The following is a 20,654-nucleotide window of genomic DNA, read 5'->3' as shown; positions in this document are numbered from 1 at the left end:
GTTTAAATGTGGCACTTAGGTTGTTTTGTGTCTGTTCCAACTCACCAAACCTCAAAAAAACTAAAATGTTCAGCATAATGAACAATTCTTTTTTAAGTGTCATGATATTATCTTTTGCCACTTTGCCCACCCTATTTACACATCGCATTCAAGTTAGCTCTTCCTATCAGTAGCAGTTGCAAATAGATTGAAATTGTTTATGAATATGGATCCCATCAACCCAATTAAGGTGTGCAGCTGGAATGCTTCAGTAAACAATCAGATGTGTTAGACAAACGAGCAAGAGAGAGAGATGGTGCAAGATAAAATGCGAGTAACTGATGCCGGTAGTTGTGGCAGTTGGCAGCACACTGCTTCTGGGAGCATTATCCAAAGACATTTCTTCAGACCTCAGCAAAATATTGCTTAGGACTATCAGTCTGGACAGAGGTACAAAGTCATTCCCTGGCCTCTGGAGCTCCACTGAACCATGGTCAGAGATATAATGCCCAAACAGAAAGAATTTGGTCCTTCTCGGGACCGATTGTTCTGCCAAAACCTCTCTAACGGCAAGGTGTGAAATCACCCATGCAGCGTTTAAATAAATAAATAAATAAATAAAAAAAACCTAGAGGAGCTAAAGAAAGTCTAAGCACTCCTCTGGCCTCCCTTTCCTTGACCAATGTTAGTATTCATGGCAGCAAAATCAGAAAGACCCAGGATGAAAAATGGAATTCATGGCTGATTAGCAAGGTAGAAAGCCAGTGGTGACTAATAACAAAGAATCCCTGCTTCAGGTTTGCCAAAAAACACCCATTTTTTGTCATATTCTATCCAGCAGTATTTTATCTCCACAGGATCACTTGTTCTGCCAAAAACTCTCCAACAGCTAGGTGTGAAATCACCCATGCAGTGTTAAAAAAAATAATAAAAAAGGTGGAGGACGTCCTAGTACTCCACTGTTCTCTTTTCCCTTGACCAAAGCTAGTATTCACGACTGAAAAAAGGGAATTCAGAAAAATGGAATTCATGGCTGATTAGCAAGGTTGAAGCCAGTGGTGACTAATAAAAAAGGAATGGTTGATTCAGGTTTGCAGGTTTGTTAAAAAAACAAAAAACAAAAAAAAAACAAACAAAAATAAAAAACACCAGTTATATGCTGGCAGAAGGAAGGATGCAACAAAAACTTCACAGAAAAATCTTCATTAAGATAGAAACAGTCTATTAGTTTAGTTTTTCATGATACCAGTGCTGATGAATCCATATAATATCACATAAATTAAAAAATACTGTTGCTGACCCCAAAAATAGGGCTCCCAACTCTGAAATCCTAGATCAGGGAATGGCAACCCTGATGTTAAGAAGAGCCATTTAATCCTTTCAACACAAATCAAACCACCTTGGGAAGCACAACATTTTATGTCTATTTTACCATCTTGGCTGTAAATATGTCTCAGTATAGGCTAAACAAATATAACACACACAGGCTTACTTTGCTCTGCTTTAAGCTTTAATCTTTTTTAGCGTAGCTGTAGGTGCTTTTCTTAAATCTCCAGCAGGAAACTTTGCCTCAAAAGTAGAATATATTCTTGTAAAATGCCTTGCAGGGAGACAAGGCTAAAGTGAGCCTCACATTCTCCAGTTTCCTTTTTAAACTGTTGCGCTCCATCTTAAATAGAGACTTTGAACAAGAAGCTGGCAAAGGAAAAGCTGACCTCAGCCTCACAACTTTGTGTTTTACAGTTTCTCATTGTAGATTAAACGTATCAGGAAACCCGGTGAAATGATTAGAAGTCCATTCGTCTCTGAATTATTGATGTTCATCTTAAATCTCTCTTTGCCTTTTCCTACTAGCTATAGAAGCTAGCTATGGTGACCAGAAGTCTGTGCGTCAACGTTCAGGGTTAAAGGGTAAATTAGCAGTTATAAATTAACTCCAGCATTTAAGACAATTTATTGTTAAACCTGTATTAGAATAGAACAATCAGCAGGTTTATTTTACAGCAAAGGAGGATTATTTTATTTTTACCTAAGAACCTAACTTTGCTGTAGAGCCACAACAGGGCAGTAAAAGAGCTGACCCCTGTCCTATATATACCTACATCACTTGTCAAGCCTTCAGTGTAATTCGCTGTTATATTTTCGATATATATATATTGCATTCACAGCTTTTATGCAGTCATCCCTAAACTAAACTCGAGCAAGTCTTTTTCCAAGAAGGCTCAAGGACTCAAGATACAAAAAGTGTTCAATACAGTGGCACCTAATGATCTCAAACAATTCAAGCAATGAAAACACAATGAAGTCAGTGTTTTATGAGTTGAATAGACAGGCTGAACATGTTGAAATGGTTTATAGCACAGTTAGAGAACCAAGACAATAAGCCCATATATTTTGCCCACAAATTACACATCTTAACTGCTCAACCTCATTAGAAAGTACTGCAGATATTTAAACATGATGAGCACATCAACACGAAAAGGAATCACCTTTAATATTAGGTATAATATTTAATTGTCTCCATTGTAACAAGAGGAAATAGGAGGCTATGAATTGAGCCTTGGAATGAGAGTGAGAGAGAGAGAGAGAGAGAGAGAGAGAGAGAGAGAGAGAGAGAGAGAGAGAGAGAGAGAGAGGGAGAGAGGGAGAGAGTGAGAGAAAGAGAGAGAGAGAGATTTCCATGGAGGCTGTTCCAGAATTTTTAACCTCTCCAACACCATTTTTTTAAAGCTTTACAGTAAATCAAGCTGTAGGTTGTTTAAAAAAACAACCAATCACAATGTGTACATTTGAAACTAAGGTAAGGGAGCTCAATGCGTAACTGTGGAAAAGTGATTGTTCTCACTCTGTGCCTTTGAAAATGTCTCACAGCTAGGTCAGGGACCACTGGTGCCGTACCTTGAACACCACAGAGACAACACAACCTGACATTTTCTGCCTCCAGGCTTTCACAACTGCCACCACTGACAGGGAAACTCAAGGGGATTCAATTGAAAGTTGACAGTATTTCTGAAAATATCTAACTCTAGCCTCCTTCACTAAAGGCCCCAGACTCAAATCCCGTCAAAACAGTCCCCAGAACACTTACATATTCAAGACTCTAAAATCTTACAGTAGTCGTTGGGTTTTTTTTTCACTGTGGCTGTGCTTTATACATGGCTTTATACATTTGACTGGGTGGTGTTGCTATGGGGTAAACTTTTACAGTATTGAATTTGTAGTGGCTGGTATGGCCAAATATTTATATCACGGCATAAATAAAATGTTTGATGGTTTCGGTATACATCACGGTGAATATATTCAAAACAAATCAAATCAAATAAAACCATTTCAGATGCTTAGGAAAACCTATATGTGTAGGTTAACATCTGTTTATTTTTCTGGCAGTGCATTTTTAAATCTGAAATATTTCTCTTGTGCAAAACTGCAAAAACAAAACTAAACAATAAATAGTCAAGCCCACGCCAACATTGTTTTCTATCACTTGCCCCACGAGCCTGGCAAAACAGTGCTCAAATGTTGCATCATGCCTTAATTCCTACAAGGCTGAAGTTATTCTACAGCTTTTTTTTTTTTTTTTTTTTTTTTAACTTTCTATTCTGCTCTAAATGGAGCACAAGTTACATACTGGCACCTGTACAGACACCTAAAAGTAACTGCTGTACCATTCAAGGTGGAACGGGAATCCTGAATGAGCCAACTTAAGCTTTGTTGAGTTCCTCAAATTGTCTCATTGTCCCATACCCGTACCTCCAACTGCCAGACACTGCTAGAATTTTGAAAATATTACATGCATTCACACTGACAGTATGAGCTGGTCCTAGACATATGTGCAGGTTTCTCAGGCAATATAAAAGGAAGCACTTTAATCAGATATCCATGTTAGACTAAGGAATCAAAAACAAAGTGGACTACTTCAGATGCAATGGACTAGACAGTGGGAGGTGATCAGGGCACTGCTGCGTTTTCATTTGAAACATAACCACTCAGCCAAAGGGGAAAATGTTAGCATGTTTTTACATCAAGCTATCTGTCCTTTTTCTAAGCTTACCACCATAATGGCTATAACAATACTAATACCTGAACAAGAATTTCAACTGGTATACTGCCCACTACTATGAGAAATACCACCCTCCATTTGACTGAGAAGGACAGGAGGTTGCTGTTCATGAGTTTCCACTGAAAAATACTCAGACAGGGTGCTTAACTCAAGCAGTGGAACATAAATGAAATGGAATTGGGACCTGCACTCAGCACTTGCACTTTACGTAGTCATGTGAGGACCTTTAAAATTTGTCATCAGCGACCCCTATATAATAAAAAGACATTCTTCCCAACTTCTGTAATGGGCCTTTCACCTACTGCCCTGCCATTGATTCTGCAAGCAGCACTAACGCCTGGGAATCCATCTTTATTTAAAAGATTGAGACAGACTACACCTCGTCTTGCGTTTCATTTCACCTGGTGGGTAAAAAATAAGGAGGGCAGAAGAAGAGGAGGCAATGATTGCAGAGAGAGAGAGCACACAAGAAATTAAAGGTGTCAGGTAAAACTCTCCTAATGCACCCAAGAGACAAATCCTTCAGCTGCCTCCATTACTTTACAAAGCACTGAGCTGAGTACATTACCAGTAATAACTCAAAGAGCTGAAATCATAACAGTGTCTTTGGCAAATACATTATAATAAACAAGGGCAGGCAAGTTGAGGTCAGGTAAAAACTAAGTGCACTGCACCACTGCAGCTCCTTATTTCAAAGTCAAAGCCAGCTTAGAGATGCTCTGCATACTAGTCGATTCCATTACAGGCAACCATTTGAACATAATAACCGTGTAAGGCCCAATCCGTACTTTAACACTCATACCGCATCAGTGGTGGTGCTCATCACAGTTGGGGTAGAATTGTGTACAAGCATCTCAAAGGAGTCATAAAACCTACATAAATGAAGATGGGCCAGCTCAGCCAGATCAATAGAGATAATCCGCCACAATGGTGTGTCCACTCGGACATAGCGGATATGAGTGGTTCTACGATGGAAAAACCAAATGAACACTGTTTTGCAAATGAGTCAGCATACTACCTTGACGTTGATTTTGATGGGAAGAGGGATGCCTTCTTTGAGGTCTTTCGTTTTCTCATTGAAGTCTTTACAGAATACGCCAATTGGGATGCCTCGCTGGAATAACAAACACACAGGAGAGAAGACAGAGGGTTATGGATTCAGAAAATAAGAAAAAATAAAAATAATAACAAACCAAAAACAAAAGAGAAATCTGGATGGGTACATACATCTTGGACCTCCACTCACGGTGGCATTCTTTTGATGAATACCAAAGACCATTTATAGAAAGGCTGCATTGAGAGTGTCAATCACTCAATAACTCATTGGCGCATTCTGAGTGCCTGTGCATGCTTGGCTGCCTGTGCTCGCATGAGAGTAAAGGACTGAAGGAGAGCCCATTTAGCCAAGGGTGAGTGTGTGTATGCCTTTGTGTGCTTGTGTGGGTGGGTGGTAAGAATATGGCAGTCATCATGCCTGTGAGAGTTGTGATAAATGAGTTCGCCATTCTTGGTCCCTGCCAGACGAGTCAGAGAGAGAGAGAGAGCTAAATGTACAGCTGACATTAAGTCAACACTGGGTGCCATTTCTCCTGTGTTTCTTCGACACAACCAAAATGCCTTCTCTTGGCGACTTGAAATCTCAGGCAGCTACTAATCAGTAATCTAATTACAGCAGGGAGAGCTACACTGACCTTTAGCTAGCAGACCTTCCTGAAGGCACCATGTCAACCGAGACCCACATTTCATTCTGCTGCCGTGAAGGGGATTTGCCTTAAAGCCAGGTTCTGAATTTCTGCAATGAATCGCTTATCATGACTATGGGCATGCTGTCACTAGCCCCAGACACTCAATTTAGTGACTGGGTCAGTAATTTGATGCAAAAATCCCCACATAAAGCTAAACGCAGACATAGCCTTAAGCACTAGTTTCCCAGACTCAGATTAGGTTTTAGCCTAGCCAAGATTTCCAGGCAGCAGAATATCACCTGGATTTATACAGACACTTCTGAAGAACATGTGTCATTTCTTTTTTGGCCAACCAGCTACAACGTGCCTGTTCAAAAACAGAGTTTACTGAATAGTTAAAATGTATATATAGAGACACACACACACACACACACACACACACGTATGTATGTATATATACATACATATTCATGTATGAGAATGTATGAGAGACCACACCACCAAAGTTTACACCTTAGTTAAAGCTAACAGCAGTTCACTCACTTAAGGGACAGCCATATTATGATGCTTTAATGTGGCATCCGATTTGGATGAGATGGAAGTAATCAGATTGCAGTCTGTTCAACTGCAAAGTTATAATCGCCTGTCATCAGATGTCCTTGCAGAACGTGAGGTGTACATTACTGAGCCTACACTAGAGAGAATTCTGAAATGGTGAAACAACCACAGAGCTTGCAATTTATTCATAGGCCTTTAACAAGGAAAAATGATTTTTACTCACCGGTTTCAAATAACAATTTGCTCTAATATATGAACACTGTTAAAGCTTAAAAATGTGCCATCCATACAGTTCATATTTGGAAGCTAAGATACAAAAACAGCCTGTCTGCATGATGTCAGATATAACTAATTTATATACATCTGCCTATTCATGCTTGAATTATAAAGAGTATTTCAGCTCTGAGTGCTTTTGAATGAGGCACAATACAGGGCAGCCAATGAGAGCAGAGTTCATTTACATACACCAGTCTTAAAAGGTATAGTAACAAATCATTGTTTCATTTTAAAGGATAAAGAGAAGCTGGAAAATAGACATGTGAAAATCATTTATTTATGTTTTTGGTAGATATAACCACACAGAGATTATAAATGGAGCTCAGGGATAAAATGTGTAAAAAGCATATGGGCCCTTTAAATGTCCTTGAAACATCACTAGGTTTAATGTTTAGACCATGTCTGCCCCAAAATGAAGCAGTCAGAAAACAAGTGCTTACTATTACACTAACTATTACTAATAGGCTATACTCTGTACCATAGGCAGAACTGAGTCTTTTCTCTGCTCTAAAATGCTTGGTTCAACTAAGGACTCCCAAGGATTGGATTGGAGAACCAATCCTATTCTCAAGGGTTGGTGTGATTGCAGGTTTTCATTCCAGTGAAGCAGAAGCTCAACTGATTCCTCTTGTTTAATAAGTTGGTCTCAGTCTTCAAGCTACTTGAGTGCTTATAATAAAAACCTGGAGGCACACTGTTGCTTTGAGGGTAAGACTGGTGACATCATGTAATTACCAAGCCCAGGGGTACCCAAATCTTAGTTGCACAGGGCAAGTTTTGTTCCAAGCTGTCACGAGCACACCTAAACAATTGTTTGAAGACCACTTGAGGTGTCAGGCATGTTCTTGCTTGGTTCAAATGAAAACGGGCAGCCACACTAGTCCTTTGTGGATAAGATTAGCCCCCTGATCAAGTCCTGCATTCACAAATTGAAAGTTATCAAAACAGAGAAAATGATACATTACCTTCATTTAACAATGCAACCCTAGAATCCTTCAGGACTGGAGATGTAAGGGATTGTCTGTGTATTAAAACGTGCCCTTGTAAGAATCTATTCTTGTGAAGCACTCAGCACTGAAGCACAGACACTATTATTGAGGTGAACGAAATGAATGAATAGATGTGATGGAAAGTCATTTGGTTTGAAAATGCTGAGCCCATCCTTCCGTTAAAAACCTTCATTAGAGAAGGTCACAACGAACACAGCCTTGTTGAGTATATTAATACACCTAGAGAGATCTTTCTGCAAGATTAATTTATTTAGCTTTATTTATCTATTTTTTTTCCTTTCTACACTGAAAAAAAAAACTGTCGCAGTTGCCATGTCAACACAAGAAAAACTCTGCTGGTCTGGAATAGTCAAATACTTTAGGGTACAGGCACTGAATAATCATACTCACAGCAGATGGCCTTACTGTTGGGCTGGCATGTTGCATTTACATTAAATAAATCAATAAATAATTTAAAAAAAATAAAATAAAAGTACTTACACTAATGAAATGAGAAACAAAAGTCCCTGAATCCAGTGCCCCAGCTGACTTGCTTATTAATGTCAACTTGGCCGACATCTAACAAAGCCCTACTCAGGTAAGTAAACAAGAAGTGGAACTCTTAATTTAATATGAATTTAATATGGGTTAATATGAGTTAGTACTGACTAGCAGAATGTCATCAAAACAACCTCCAGCAAAGAGTTTTCAAAACTGCTGCAATCCCCACTTTGCTTGACTTGCCTTTCACTACCTTTCAGAGGAAAAACATGGTGATTGGAAGGGAGGTCTAACAAGGAGACACAGTGTGTGCTAGACAGCAGATAGCAGACAGATCCATAAGACAGAGACAGTGTGTCACAGTGGGGGAGAGAGACTGGCAGCTGTAATGAGAGGCGATGGAAGTATACTGGGACTACATACACACAAGACATTCAAAGAGTGCCAGCAACAATGGGAGAGCAGGAGCGGAAGGTAGCGCTCTTTGTCTAGATGTTTCATTATCATAAGTGAGGCCATTATAAGACTGGAAAACTGTCTGAGTGAAAAGAAAAGTCTTTTAAAGACGAGCACTTTGGCACTCTTTCCAAAGCAAAGCTTTGGTTCACCGAGAATGCCGTGGATTTAATACAAGGGGAACAAGCATTCACTTTGATGTACAGGCCAAATTGACAGTCCACCCTGCTAAAGCCTAGAGATCTAATCATCCTGAAGTCAAGCAGTCCAATTAAATCCTTTCTTTTCCCCACGGTGACTGATAAAAGAAGAGTACCGGGGAACAAAATGGTTGCTGTACATCACCTCAATGGGGGCATTCGGCCTCCCCTGGACAAGATGACTTATTCAATACTTCAGAGGAATATTGAAGTTCTTTATCACGTTGATACCCCCATAATGTATCCTTTATGACAAGAGGGCTAAAATAGTGGAGGTGTATAAAAAAAAAAAAACCCATAAGAATTGCTGGCACACACCATTTTCAGGTATAACATCTTTAAAACGGCTTCAAAGAAATCTGGGAATGTCCTAAAAAACCACTGTTCCTTTATTGATTATCATGTAAACATTATTCTGAATTTAAGCTCTAGTTTCACCCTACGGTTTCATAATACTAAACATTCTAGCCCCTTGCTCATTCCTTTGAAGTCTGTGGGGAATAATATCTGTTCCACAAGTGCTTCATGTGGTGGATATGGATATGAAATTCCAGTTAAGTATGATGGCGCTAGACCAAGAAGGGCTTTATAAGTAATAAAAAGGACTTTAAAATCAACAAAGAACTTTATGGGAAACCAATGAAGCATCATGAAGACAGAATTAATGCGCTCTGTCCTGCGAGTGCGAGGAAAGACTGTTGCAGTTGAATTTTGAAGAAGTGGAAGATTATGAAGAGCCAAGAAAAAATGTGTTGCATTAATCTCATACTGACAAGACGAATCAGTGCGTTGGCATCGGTTTAAGATAGCGGATGCCACTGCTTTGCTACATTTTAAAGGTGAAAAATAACCAAAAGCTGAAAACAAACACTGTTTGTCAGAAGCTAAGAGGTCATTAAACCCTCATGTCTGAAAGCAGTGCCCCTACTGAGCGATATATGGATAATGCTGGTGTCACAGAACAATACAGATACTTTTAGCAGTATTGATAGATAACAAAAACTGCCGATAGCTTCAGATTGCTTTGAGCGAGCAGTTCAAAATACAGAAAAAAAAAATCTGGTTTCTGTCTGGCTAACAATGTTGCTGGTGTAACTTCAGCAGCTGAACAGATTAAAACAGGCCAAACAAAATAAGCAATGTCATACAACACTTTGTTATTTAAGATCTGTACTGGGTTAAAACCTTTACTACTGTCCAAATTTCCCCCTAGTTGTGATTATATCACTGCCACCTACAAGAAAAACATCTAATAAATCAATTGTAAACAAATGTACACATACCCAAGATGTAGTTTCTCAGCCAAGACAGGTTTGCTGTCCAAATTTTGCTTATGTAGTTTAGCATACGCATCAATGGCGCTAATGTTACGGACAAATTCTAGAAATCAATAGTCACCAAAATATTTTCTGTAAATACATTGCCAAAGCCCTGCGATGGACTGGCGACCTGTCCAGGGTGTATCCTGCCTTCCGCCTGAAGACTGCTGGGATAGGCTCCAGCTCCCCCCCTGACGGAGAAGCGGCTTAGAAAATGGATGGATGGATGGACGGACATTGCCAAAACTTCTCTTATAACCCACTCAAACCACATCCAGGTTTTCAGTAAGGTTATACTGGCTTGTTGATATGGTTAAATGCTCAGTATGTGCACAGTTCTGTGAATCATAAAAAACAGCAAAACTTCACTGAAGACAGTCCATCCATCCATCCATTTTCCAAGCCGCTTCTCCGTCAGGGTCGCGGGGGGGTGCTGGAGCCTAACCCAGCAGTCTTCGGGCGAAAGGCACGATACACCCTGGACAGGTCGCCAGTCCATCACAGGGCAGACACACAGACACAGACAGTCAATCACACACTCACACCTAGGGGCAATTTAGCATGTCCAATTGGCCTGACTGCATGTCTTTGGACTGTGGGAGGAAACCGGAGAACCCGGAGGAAACCCACGCAGACACGGGGAGAACATGCAAACTCCACACAGAGAGGACCCCGGTCACCCGGCCAGGGAATGGAACCCAGGCCCTCCTCGCTGTGAGGCGACAGCGCTACCAACCACGCCACCGTGCCGCCCCCTGAAGACAGTCATTTCAGATAAAAAAATTCACTGCCAGCTACATGGTGAAATTGTCACTTTTTATAGCTTAGTAAGTCATACAGTGCCCTAAACAACAAGTCTGTCTGTCCTTAATGAAGACCTGGATGCTTTTAAAGCATGTCAAGAAATGTTCTTGTAATGTATATATTTGTGGCTACAGACGTCTAGTGTTTGTTAGCCATTTTAATCTTGTAGCTCCAGTGAGACCTAAAGAAGCAAAATTTGGAACATGTCATGGCTGTGCATATGTGTACATATGATTTCTTCCTGAGACATTCCTCAGTAAAATATAAGTAAATTTGCACAAAACCGCTTTGATGCTTCAGTCCCTTTGTGTTCACCCCAAGGCCAAAATGTGGGGGAAAGCCTCAATACAGCTTAGCTTGAATCCTATCACATAGATGAGATTAAGCATTCCTTAAGATATTCAGAGTTAGTCTTAAAAGTAATTCAATTAGTATTTTTCTATAATCAATCATGTTTTATAGATTCCTTTGTGTTTTGCTGTTTGTCTATCCAACAATAATTCTAAAGTGGAATTTTGGGCATACATTTATCAATAGGAATTGAAAAGTGGACTGTGCATGGTTTTAGCTTTGTTTATGCAGAAACAGACTTTCCAAGCCAGATGGAATGCGTCCAGTTTTGGTGTTTTTCAGTGCCTCTGTGTCTTCAGTGAGCGGTGGAGTTTTAATTTTCTATAACTGTTTATTTACTTCTTAATGAAGTGTCAGTCTCATTAACGCCTACATTCAAATCTGAAAGAAATGTGAATAAAGTTGGACACAATGTATTAACCATAATAACTCCATAAGATCTTATGGGCCATCGCTGTAATTCACATCACAGTGGCCTTTTTCGCCTCCTATTCTCTCCATCTCTCATTCGCTTCACTAACATCGCTAGTCTTTCAGCTCCAGTAATTCGTTATAACGAGACGAAGCTCTCAGACGGATAAGAGACGCATGTGAGTGGGAGAATGGGCTGGAAAAGAAATAAAGGTCAGACTGGAGGATCCTATGTGTATATATGTGCATGTATTCATGTGTGAACTATTCTGAGTAACCTAAAAGAAGAGCGTTCTATAGTTTAGTCATGTTCCCGATGAGGACCGTAATGAGGATCAATACAAACACGGAGGAAGCCCTTTTGACAATAGCAGGTGAAGGGGTTTTGAGGACTAATGTGTGGAGGGGGGATATGGGAGCTGTATGAATAAGGCATGTGTACATGGAATTGCAAGTTCATTCCATTACTGTGATAGAGAGAGGGCAAGAGTATGTGAGAGTGAGAGAACAAGATTAAAGGGCTCACAAGGCTTAATATCACTTTAGAGCAGAGCGTCTAAAGGATTGTTGCTGAACAATGCAACTTGTAGTCTGTCTGAACAAAATAATGTGTAATTAAGTGTCTGAATGAGAGCGCTTTTGCATCCAGTTAGTAGTTTGACTTACTCTGAAGCTTTGTATGTGTATTAAAGGGGCCAAATGAAAGAAAATGATACCGTTTAGGTGACAAAAAGCCTCCTCTGATTAAAGTGTGAGAATACAAGAGTCAAAGTGAGGACAAGCAAGTGAGGAAAGGAATGTCAATAGTGTTTTTAAGCAAACTTTCACTGGGGAAGATTTAAAGGCTTGTTCTCTCCCCCGTGTGCAGTCGTATGTAACGGTAAGCGAAACGGAACACGCCCCTTTTGCTCTGGACAGGACGTGAGCGCACAAGTGTGACAGAGGACACAGCCTTGGGGCAGCAAGGAGGATTAATTGCCCCCTGGCATGTGAGCACAGGCAATTCATCGCCCTGGCAGAGGGTGGCAGGATGGAAGCATGGGTGGATGGAGCGTGGGGTTAATTAAACTCTGCAGTGTAAGACACTCTCATTAATTACCCTGATTAACTTTTTTCCCCTAATTTAATCTGCTGCAGTTCTTCCTTGTTTTATCACACACCTCCCTATCAAGGTGTCATGCAGCTGATTAACTTCAGCCTCTTAAACATGACTCCAGACCCTTCATGCTGGGCAGAACCTCAAAAGTGGAGTTAGAGCCGCTGGAGAAAAGGGTTTTTAAGTCTGCGATATGCGACAAAAAAAAATAAAAAATAAAAAAAAATCAGAGGTGGTTCATCTGAGCACTCCAAAAGCTAGCGAAGATATAAGAACAGTCGTGAGACTGCAGGGAATGCCACAGCTGGAGTTCTTCTTCTTAATGGCCTCATTTATTCTGGTCCTAAAATCCACTGTGGCCTCAACGACATGCACAGGGTTTGCTTTTTTTTTCATAAATACAACAGTGATTAATATTAGGCCTATTCTGCTCTGCAGAGTGTTATTTTTACATGTGCTAATGCTGTAAAGCATGACACTTAGGACATATTCATCTGTCACTTTAAATTTAATGGTGTCTTTTCACAGCTGAGCCGGTACTTTGGTATGGCAGCAAAAGAGTAAATCGTGTTTGAAAGGATTCTGAAGCCATCTTAGATGCAACCTACTCAATCACCGGATCCGACAGAAGATTCGCAGACTGCAGTACCTAAAAAGGCATACGTAGAGTTGAAGGGCATGTGCATGACTGGTTTGATGTTGTGTATGACACACAATGAAGAAAAAAGAAACGTTATCTCAGGAACATGAAGCTCTCGAATTTGCAGCTCAGAATACGCTTTTTCATAACTACAAAGTTTACGAACTGGTTTCCTCATGGGAAATCAGTTAATCAGCTCAAAAAGGTGGAAAATATTGACTTGAATAGGCCATTGAACTGCTCGGTTTACCATATGAATCCTTGTCTGTAGCCAAAATGCCAGACAAAGTGGGGTGGGCATGGACATATTAACAGAATGAAGCACTTGCAGCCACAGTCTTGTACTGTAGTCCAGTATTTTCATAGGGAGCCCATCTGTCCCCAGTGAATGAGGTGTGTTTGGTGACAGTTTGCAGCTCTTTTGTGTGACAGATGGCCAAGGGGTGTGTGAGCACTCTGCTGGATTGGAACTTATTTGTATGGAGGAACATTTTGGGCAGCAGTCAGGTTCTTAGCACTCCGGAGGTATCCTTCACGCCCTTCCAAACTTCACCCTTATGTCACGGGAGAAAGTGATGACTGTGCACTGCTGGACATTTGCTACTCCATCCTTTGCACCTTTTCATGCCCTGGTTTTCACTTATTCTCTCTTGTTTCTTATGCTGAGAGAGAGCCAGAGCCAAGTGACCTTCAGCCACACCCACTGGGACAGGAGGGAAAGAGGGAGACAGAAAGAGAGAGGGAGAGAGAGAGAGACGAGAAAGAATGCAACAGAAGGAGGCACAGGCCAAAAAAACAAATTGAAGTCAGGGAATGGAAAATCTCTCTCTGAAAACCAGTGGAGCACACAGATGATTGTGACAAGAAAGATGACTCGGCTTCCCATTTCTCTTCTTCTTCTTCTCTGTCTCTCTTGGGTCTGATTAAACTGCACACTCAAAGATGACCCCCCCCCCCTACTAGGATAAAATGAGGTGGAGGGGGAAGGTTGTAAAAGAAAATGAGGGAGAGAGAGAGAGAGTCAGAGAAACACAGAGACAGAGTGAGTGAGACAGAGTCCCTTTGAATTTACATGTTATGTGGAGAGGACAGATACTGGCATGCCAGAACACTTAAAGGGGAAGGGAACAGATAACAAGATCATCCTCAAAATTCCTGCCATTATGAAGCACCAATTACACAACAGCACCTCTTCTCAAATTGAAGCACCATAAATTCAGCACCACTCCAAGATTTTAAAATGGCAATCACAAAGTTAAGTATTCGCTCCAAGCTTTGCTAGCTGCAGGAACAATGAAGGAAGGAAGCAAACCCACAAATAAGAAAATCAAATCTGTACCTCTGAAGACAGAAAAAAGAAATATATTGTGAAAAAAAGATTACTATGAGTTAGAAGAAGGGAGGATGAAGATAAGACAAGGCAGGAGAAAAAAAGCAAAAAGGTGGCAACATCTGGGTAAAAAAATAAATAAATAAAAAATACCCAGAAGTACCTCCCAGCCCCATTTGGACACACAATCATTTATGCCTATGCAGGATAATCTGGGATTTATTTCTCTCATATGCAGGGCAATTACTAGAGCCATGATTGAACAAGTACCATTGTAATTATCTGAACAGATGAGAGTGATTGTGCTCTTGTATGTGGGCTGCTCATATAACCCGTCCTGCGGTCTCCAGTGGTACAGCCAACAGTAAAAGCTGAGAGAGGGTGCCATGAGGGAAGTAAACGGACGGCTCGTCGGGTGAGGGAGAGAGGGAGGGGGTGAGGGAGAGAGGGAGGGGGTGAGGGAGGGAAGGAAAGAGAGGGGAGGGCACGTACACTGCCTACAAATCACACACTGCAATCACAAACTCTCTGAGGCGACGTGTTCCGTTCAGTTTTCGCTCATTCTCGTCGACTCGAGTGTTTAATGGATCCCCGGCTCGCCGTGTGAAGCAACTTCCAGCAGGGATTCGGCGCCCACCGAAGCTGTACGACACTTCTGACCGACTTGTCCTCCTCTCAGCCCGGGCAGCGAGAGCCGAGCCGAGCCGAGCAAACCTGGAGAAACAGTCCTCAACAAAACCTCCTCCGGCTTTCACGTAAGGCTCTGGGCTAGCACATTGTTCTCCAGAGGAGTCCGCAGACAGAAAGGAAAAATACAATTTTCGCTAGTTTTCCCCGCCCGCAGCGCGTCTTGAAGCGCGAAGCGAGTTGTTTTCTGGACAATGTAGCTATTGAGCTTCGAGTAGCCTAAATGGCTTCTTTGGGTTTAGCGATATGTGGTAATGCTGAGGTACAGCTACCGCAACGGTTTATTGAAACGACTGAAGGATTTTGCACGAATGAGACTGGAAGCCCTGAATCTGGACCGATCAACTTGAGGTAATGAAAAAAAATCTAGATGTTCGTGCTGTTTTTTGGTACTTAATAAAGCTTGGTGAACTCAGATTACTGGCCAAAAACATCATGTCCTCTTATCACTGATCTTATATGAAGTTGACTCAAAGTGTCGGGTTTGCGGTTTCATTGCTCGTTAAACTTACAGGTTGCGTTTCTACAAGCCAAAAAAAAAAAAAACTTTAAAAGTGCTGCACACATTCCTACATTTGAACCACTTTGTTACCTTTCAAATCAGTGTGGACTTTCCAAACATTTGCCATAAAACTTTATCTAAAATGTGCTAATTAGACCTGTATAAAGATCACCTGTCACCCTTTTCGTTGAGCTGTTGTGTTGAGAATATAAGGTCCTTAATCTATGCCCAGAGCTGGCATGCATCAGCCGTGGCACCATGATCATCCCCTTTCATACTAGTGCATCGGCTTTCAACAGGCCTGGTATTATTTTTAATGTCCGAGATCAATGTTATAACCTTGCACGTAACTGTTGAAGAATAGCACTCTCGGTCAATGAGGGAACGTGGCACACATCCAGCCTCCAGCACTTCAAGGCAGGGTATGTGGTCGTGTTCACATTATTTAAATGGGCACCCAGCTTTGCCTAACAGCAGCAGATGCACTCAAGGTGCAACTGTCAAAAAAAGGCTCTGTTTGAAGGAAATTCATACAGACATCCCTTTAAGAGGTCAGTGATTATATTTTAAGATATTAAAGCCATTCACTTAAGGCTAGTATTTTGTCATCCATATAAGTGGAGGCCATCAAGGAATCCGTGCTTGAATAATGTATGGAAGCTTATACACACGGGTGCACATTCACCTGTGCACTTTTCCAAGCCATTACTCATACTTATGCTAAAATGGGATGCACTGCCTGTCGGCACTGTCGCTTGGTAGGCACTAGATGATGAAGTCTAGTCATTATTGACGTGCCTTGTGGAGGGGCACGCTCCTATCCAACTGTCTTCACTCATATCCAAGTGAATTACGAGTTGACAATTGTGTCAGAAAGATGAGCCTGCAAGCGTGCAAGGTTTCAATTTGATAACACAGTGATTATCAGGCGTGCTGTGAATGATCAAGCGCTCTGCCCAGTGCCAGCATTTTGCATTGGATAAGATAGCCTACTTTAAACTCCAATCTTCACATGCTGTAGTTTTGGAGCCCATTTCATTTCAGTGCTAGAAATCTGCTGCTGTAAAGGGGGAAAAAAAAAAAAGTCTCTGGTTGTAATCAGACATTAGCAACGCAGACGCTCTTTTCATTCCACCGAGCACTGAGAAGATTAATCATTCTAGGTCATTTACCAAACACATTTCCTTCATTTTCTCCACACTAAGTATTAATGCATTTAATTTATATAGTCCCCCAGCTATGAATACATTTCTATCTATTCCCATCTAGTGTTCTGAAATTCCATGTTTTTTAAAAATGTTTTCACCCAGCAGATCTCTTGTGCTTTTTGTCTCTCGCTCATCTCCCTCCACGTCACTCTCGTCCTCCCTCCCTGGGCTTATTTATGAACTATTACCATCATGCGCTAACACTTTATTAGGTCTGTAAAAAACCAAGGGAATGAATCATTCTCTCTATCTTTCTCTCCCCATCTCATTCCCACTGTTCTAGTTCACTTTCCAGCACACCCACTTCTTCATGTATGCCTCTGCAGACACACACCTCCACATAGCTGCCCTCCCTTAATGTGTATACAAGTCAGAACCAAAACAAAATTCTTTATAAAGCAAGTCTTAAGAGGCCTTAAATAATATCAGCTTAACTGTTTTCCAATTGTGGATTTAAAAACGTTGCCATTACTGCAATTCCCAAATGTTAATGATTTTCATATTAAAAAGCCATCGATCCTGGCATGTCCTGTTGACATCCGCAGCAGATACAAGCTGCTCCATGGACATCCCTAAGATGACTGGCTTTTGAGCTCAATGGGATGAAGAGACAAGCATTCGATTTGATCGTAAAGCTTGCAATCATTTCTCAACACTAATCAATGCAATAGCTGTACACTGTCCTTGGCAGAATTATTGCTGCTTTAAAGAAAAATATATATTAATTCACACTGCATTTGCAACAGTAAGAACAACTGATTGACAGAATTTGAATGCTGCTATACGGCTCAGAAACAGCTGTAAATTTGTAGTGCACCACACATAACCTTGCAGCCGTTTTAGAACATTTCACTGCAAGTGAAAGGCATTTTTCTTTCTTTTTTTGTAATCATTGTAGCAGTGCCTGTGAAAATCAAAACAGCAGACCATCCTTGAAGAAAACAAGCTTTGACAGCATGCCTGGCCTCACTTCAGCACAATTAATTAATAATAAATAAGGTGGTGACACCAGAACTGGACTATGCCTTCTTCAGAGAACTTGGCAAAATTGGAAAGATGGAGGAGAAGCATTATTAAAACTTCCAAGACTTCAGATGCATTTGTAATGGAGTGACCTCTTGGGAAATACACAGTTGTTTGGTGTGGAGAAGTGTGGGCTCATGTAATTGCAATGACTTAAGTAATGTAACTAGATGTCTAAAACAACAAGTATTCAGCAGTTCCACTTCGGGGATCTTACATAATCTAGAACTAGACCTTGTAGCAAAAACACCACTAGCAGTTAAAATAGAACACAAATGTAATCTTCTTTGGTACTATCAAGCAAAACACAGATCATATTATGTATGAGAAATTACACACATCTCTGTGGGTTACATTTTAGAGTGTAATAAAAGACCACAGTCCACAGAAACAGCAAAGCTGGCTAGAACGGCAAACATTTCTCATCAAAGATCACATGCATAACTGGTTTGCCAATACCTTCATTGTGCAGATCATCAGACAGAAAGCTACTGCGCCCCTGTTCAAACACTGCAGGATGATAACCATGGCCATGAGGAGAATGTAAATAGTCTATTGTTGAATTACAGAAGATGTAATTACTGAAACATGCACTATTCATAAGGAAAGCCATAATTTGGTAAATATGTGCAATCAACGCTTAATTTTTGAGGGGGGATAAATTCCACACTAAAAGTGGAAAAAAAAACTCTTTCTTTGTATATTCTAATTTTATGCTAGAACTGATGATCAGACATGCAGAACCATACTCAAAAGCATTAAGCGTGTGACCTCCAAAAGTCTCCACGGACACGTTCTTTAATGAGTAATCATACTCTAACGATGCCCTTGTTTCTCCTTCCACGTCAGGCATGTTGCCCTCGCCCCAGGTGTGTGTGTCTACCCTGGTGACGGTGAGCACGATGGCAGTGGTTGACCTCTACCTGCTGGAGCAGAGCATGCTGGGGCCTCGGGGCAGCGGGCGACCAGCAGTATGGCCGTGCGTTGCTGTGGCTCTGGGAGACCTGTGCTTCTTGCTGGCACTGCGCTTTGTGTCTGCTGGCGTAGTCCAGGAGGCTCGCTCACCTCGTCGCGGCTTTGCCAATGCCCTATGGTTCCTCTTCTTGTCCTTGCTACAGCTCAAGCTGTTCTTCGTGTGCCAGAACTACAGGCAGGAGCGGCGGCCTCCTGACCCGCTGGCACGCAAGACCCTCACATTGCTGCTCTCTGTCTGCCTGCCCTCACTGTTCCTCATCCTGACAGGTGCTGACCACATGACCCCGCTCCGCAGGAAGCAGGAAGTGAGGAGCCGACTTTTGTGGGTGGTGGTGGATCTGTTGGACGTTCTGGACCTGCAGGCCGGCCTGTGGGAGGCTCAAAGCAGTGTGGGAGTTCCTCTGTGGGTTGATGGTATCGTGTTCTTTTACTGCTACGTGCTACTGCTGCTCCTACCCTGTGTCTCACTCACAGAGCTGGGAGCAGCGGCCTTGCCGGGCCTGAGGGGCCCTCGGAGGGAGGCTGTCTACCCCTGGCTCAGCCTCATCACTATTAACATTTTCACACTGGCGCTCCGAGGTGTGGGCATGCTGTGGTACAGGGACCCACGGGTGTCCACTGTGTTTCTGGGAAAGAACTTGCTGGCTCTGGCTGTTAAGCTCAGTTCTGCCTGGGAGAGACGCAGGCAAGGAGGGGGAAGGGGGCAGGGCGCAGGGGCTGATGTAGGGGCGGAAAGCCAGAGTTTGGGGGCAGCTATGGATCAAGGGGAAGAACAAGGACAAGGGCACACATCACCAGTGCCTCCATCCTCTCGGTACCACTCGCTCTCACGTGCTCATGGCCATGGACACTCAGTCTCACGTGGGAGCCTAGATCCTGCCGAGACCTCCCTGGGACCTGCCTACATTTCTCATGAGCTCTAGGCTGACCGAGCAATAAGGGTCTCACCAGTTACTCGGGAAGAGCAACTACAACAAGTCTGCTGATGGCCATTCCTGCAGATTATGTTTTGGATAACACTAAGCGTAACATATCCTGTTAGCACACTTTGAAGAAGAAAAAAAAAACAAACAAAAAAAAAAAAACAAAAAAACAAGTAAGGTTAATGCACCATGATCCACGGTCATATGAAGGGATAAGGGTTCAGCTGAGAGTTACAGTAATATTAACCAAGTGCCTTCTTTTAAGAGCAACAGACTAAGGTTGTTTCTCTCAATCCCTTTCATCATGAATTTTAACCTGTACCGTGTACTGTGAAGCATGACATCTATTAGTAATTCTCTGTAATAAAATGTTTGTTACACAGCTACCTCTTTCACACTTGCTCATTGCTAGATAGTCTGATTTGTCATAGACTGAGACACCTCTGAAATCTGAGAAAGCACCCATGTCCAATTTTACATGAACACCATCACACAAAGAATACAAATACTGCCAGGATGTCGTCGATGCGCTGCTTGAGAGAATTCAATTCAAAAAGCAATTAGTGTCGTTGACCTTTAAAAACAGATTCATCATCTCTCTTTGGCTAAATGGAAGTTTCATTGTTGAGCAAACACTGTCATAGCATGTGCCCATCTCTGTCGACATTTATAGTACACTGT

The 20,654-nt window shown here is 41.7% G+C and overlaps 2 protein-coding genes across 3 annotated transcripts in view; one reads left to right on the top strand and one right to left on the bottom strand.

Moving 5' to 3' along the window:
• mrpl11 (mitochondrial ribosomal protein L11) overlaps positions 1–20,654 on the bottom strand; it is a 46,682-nt gene that overhangs the window by 5,214 nt on the left and 20,814 nt on the right. The window contains exon 3 of the mRNA XM_017707042.2: positions 5,058–5,153. Within this exon, the coding sequence (XP_017562531.1) occupies positions 5,058–5,153 (96 nt within the window). The remainder of the gene's footprint in view (positions 1–5,057; positions 5,154–20,654) is intronic.
• Positions 15,137–20,359, top strand: tmem265 (transmembrane protein 265). Of its 2 annotated transcripts, none has more exons than XM_017707041.2 (2): positions 15,137–15,410; positions 18,925–20,359. In XM_017707041.2, the coding sequence occupies exon 2, from the start codon at positions 18,927–18,929 to the stop codon at positions 19,971–19,973; it is 1,047 nt and encodes a 348-aa protein (XP_017562530.1). In that variant the 5' UTR covers positions 15,137–15,410; positions 18,925–18,926; the 3' UTR covers positions 19,974–20,359. The 2 variants fall into 2 exon arrangements, with proteins under 2 accessions (XP_017562530.1, XP_017562529.1); XM_017707040.2 differs by having other exon boundaries at positions 15,137–15,693.

This window comes from Pygocentrus nattereri, chromosome 8 (assembly GCF_015220715.1).
Source record: "Pygocentrus nattereri isolate fPygNat1 chromosome 8, fPygNat1.pri, whole genome shotgun sequence".
NCBI lineage: Eukaryota > Metazoa > Chordata > Actinopteri > Characiformes > Serrasalmidae > Pygocentrus > Pygocentrus nattereri.
The sequence above is the reverse complement of the archived record's forward strand: the minus strand, read 5'-3'. Positions and strand labels throughout refer to the sequence as shown.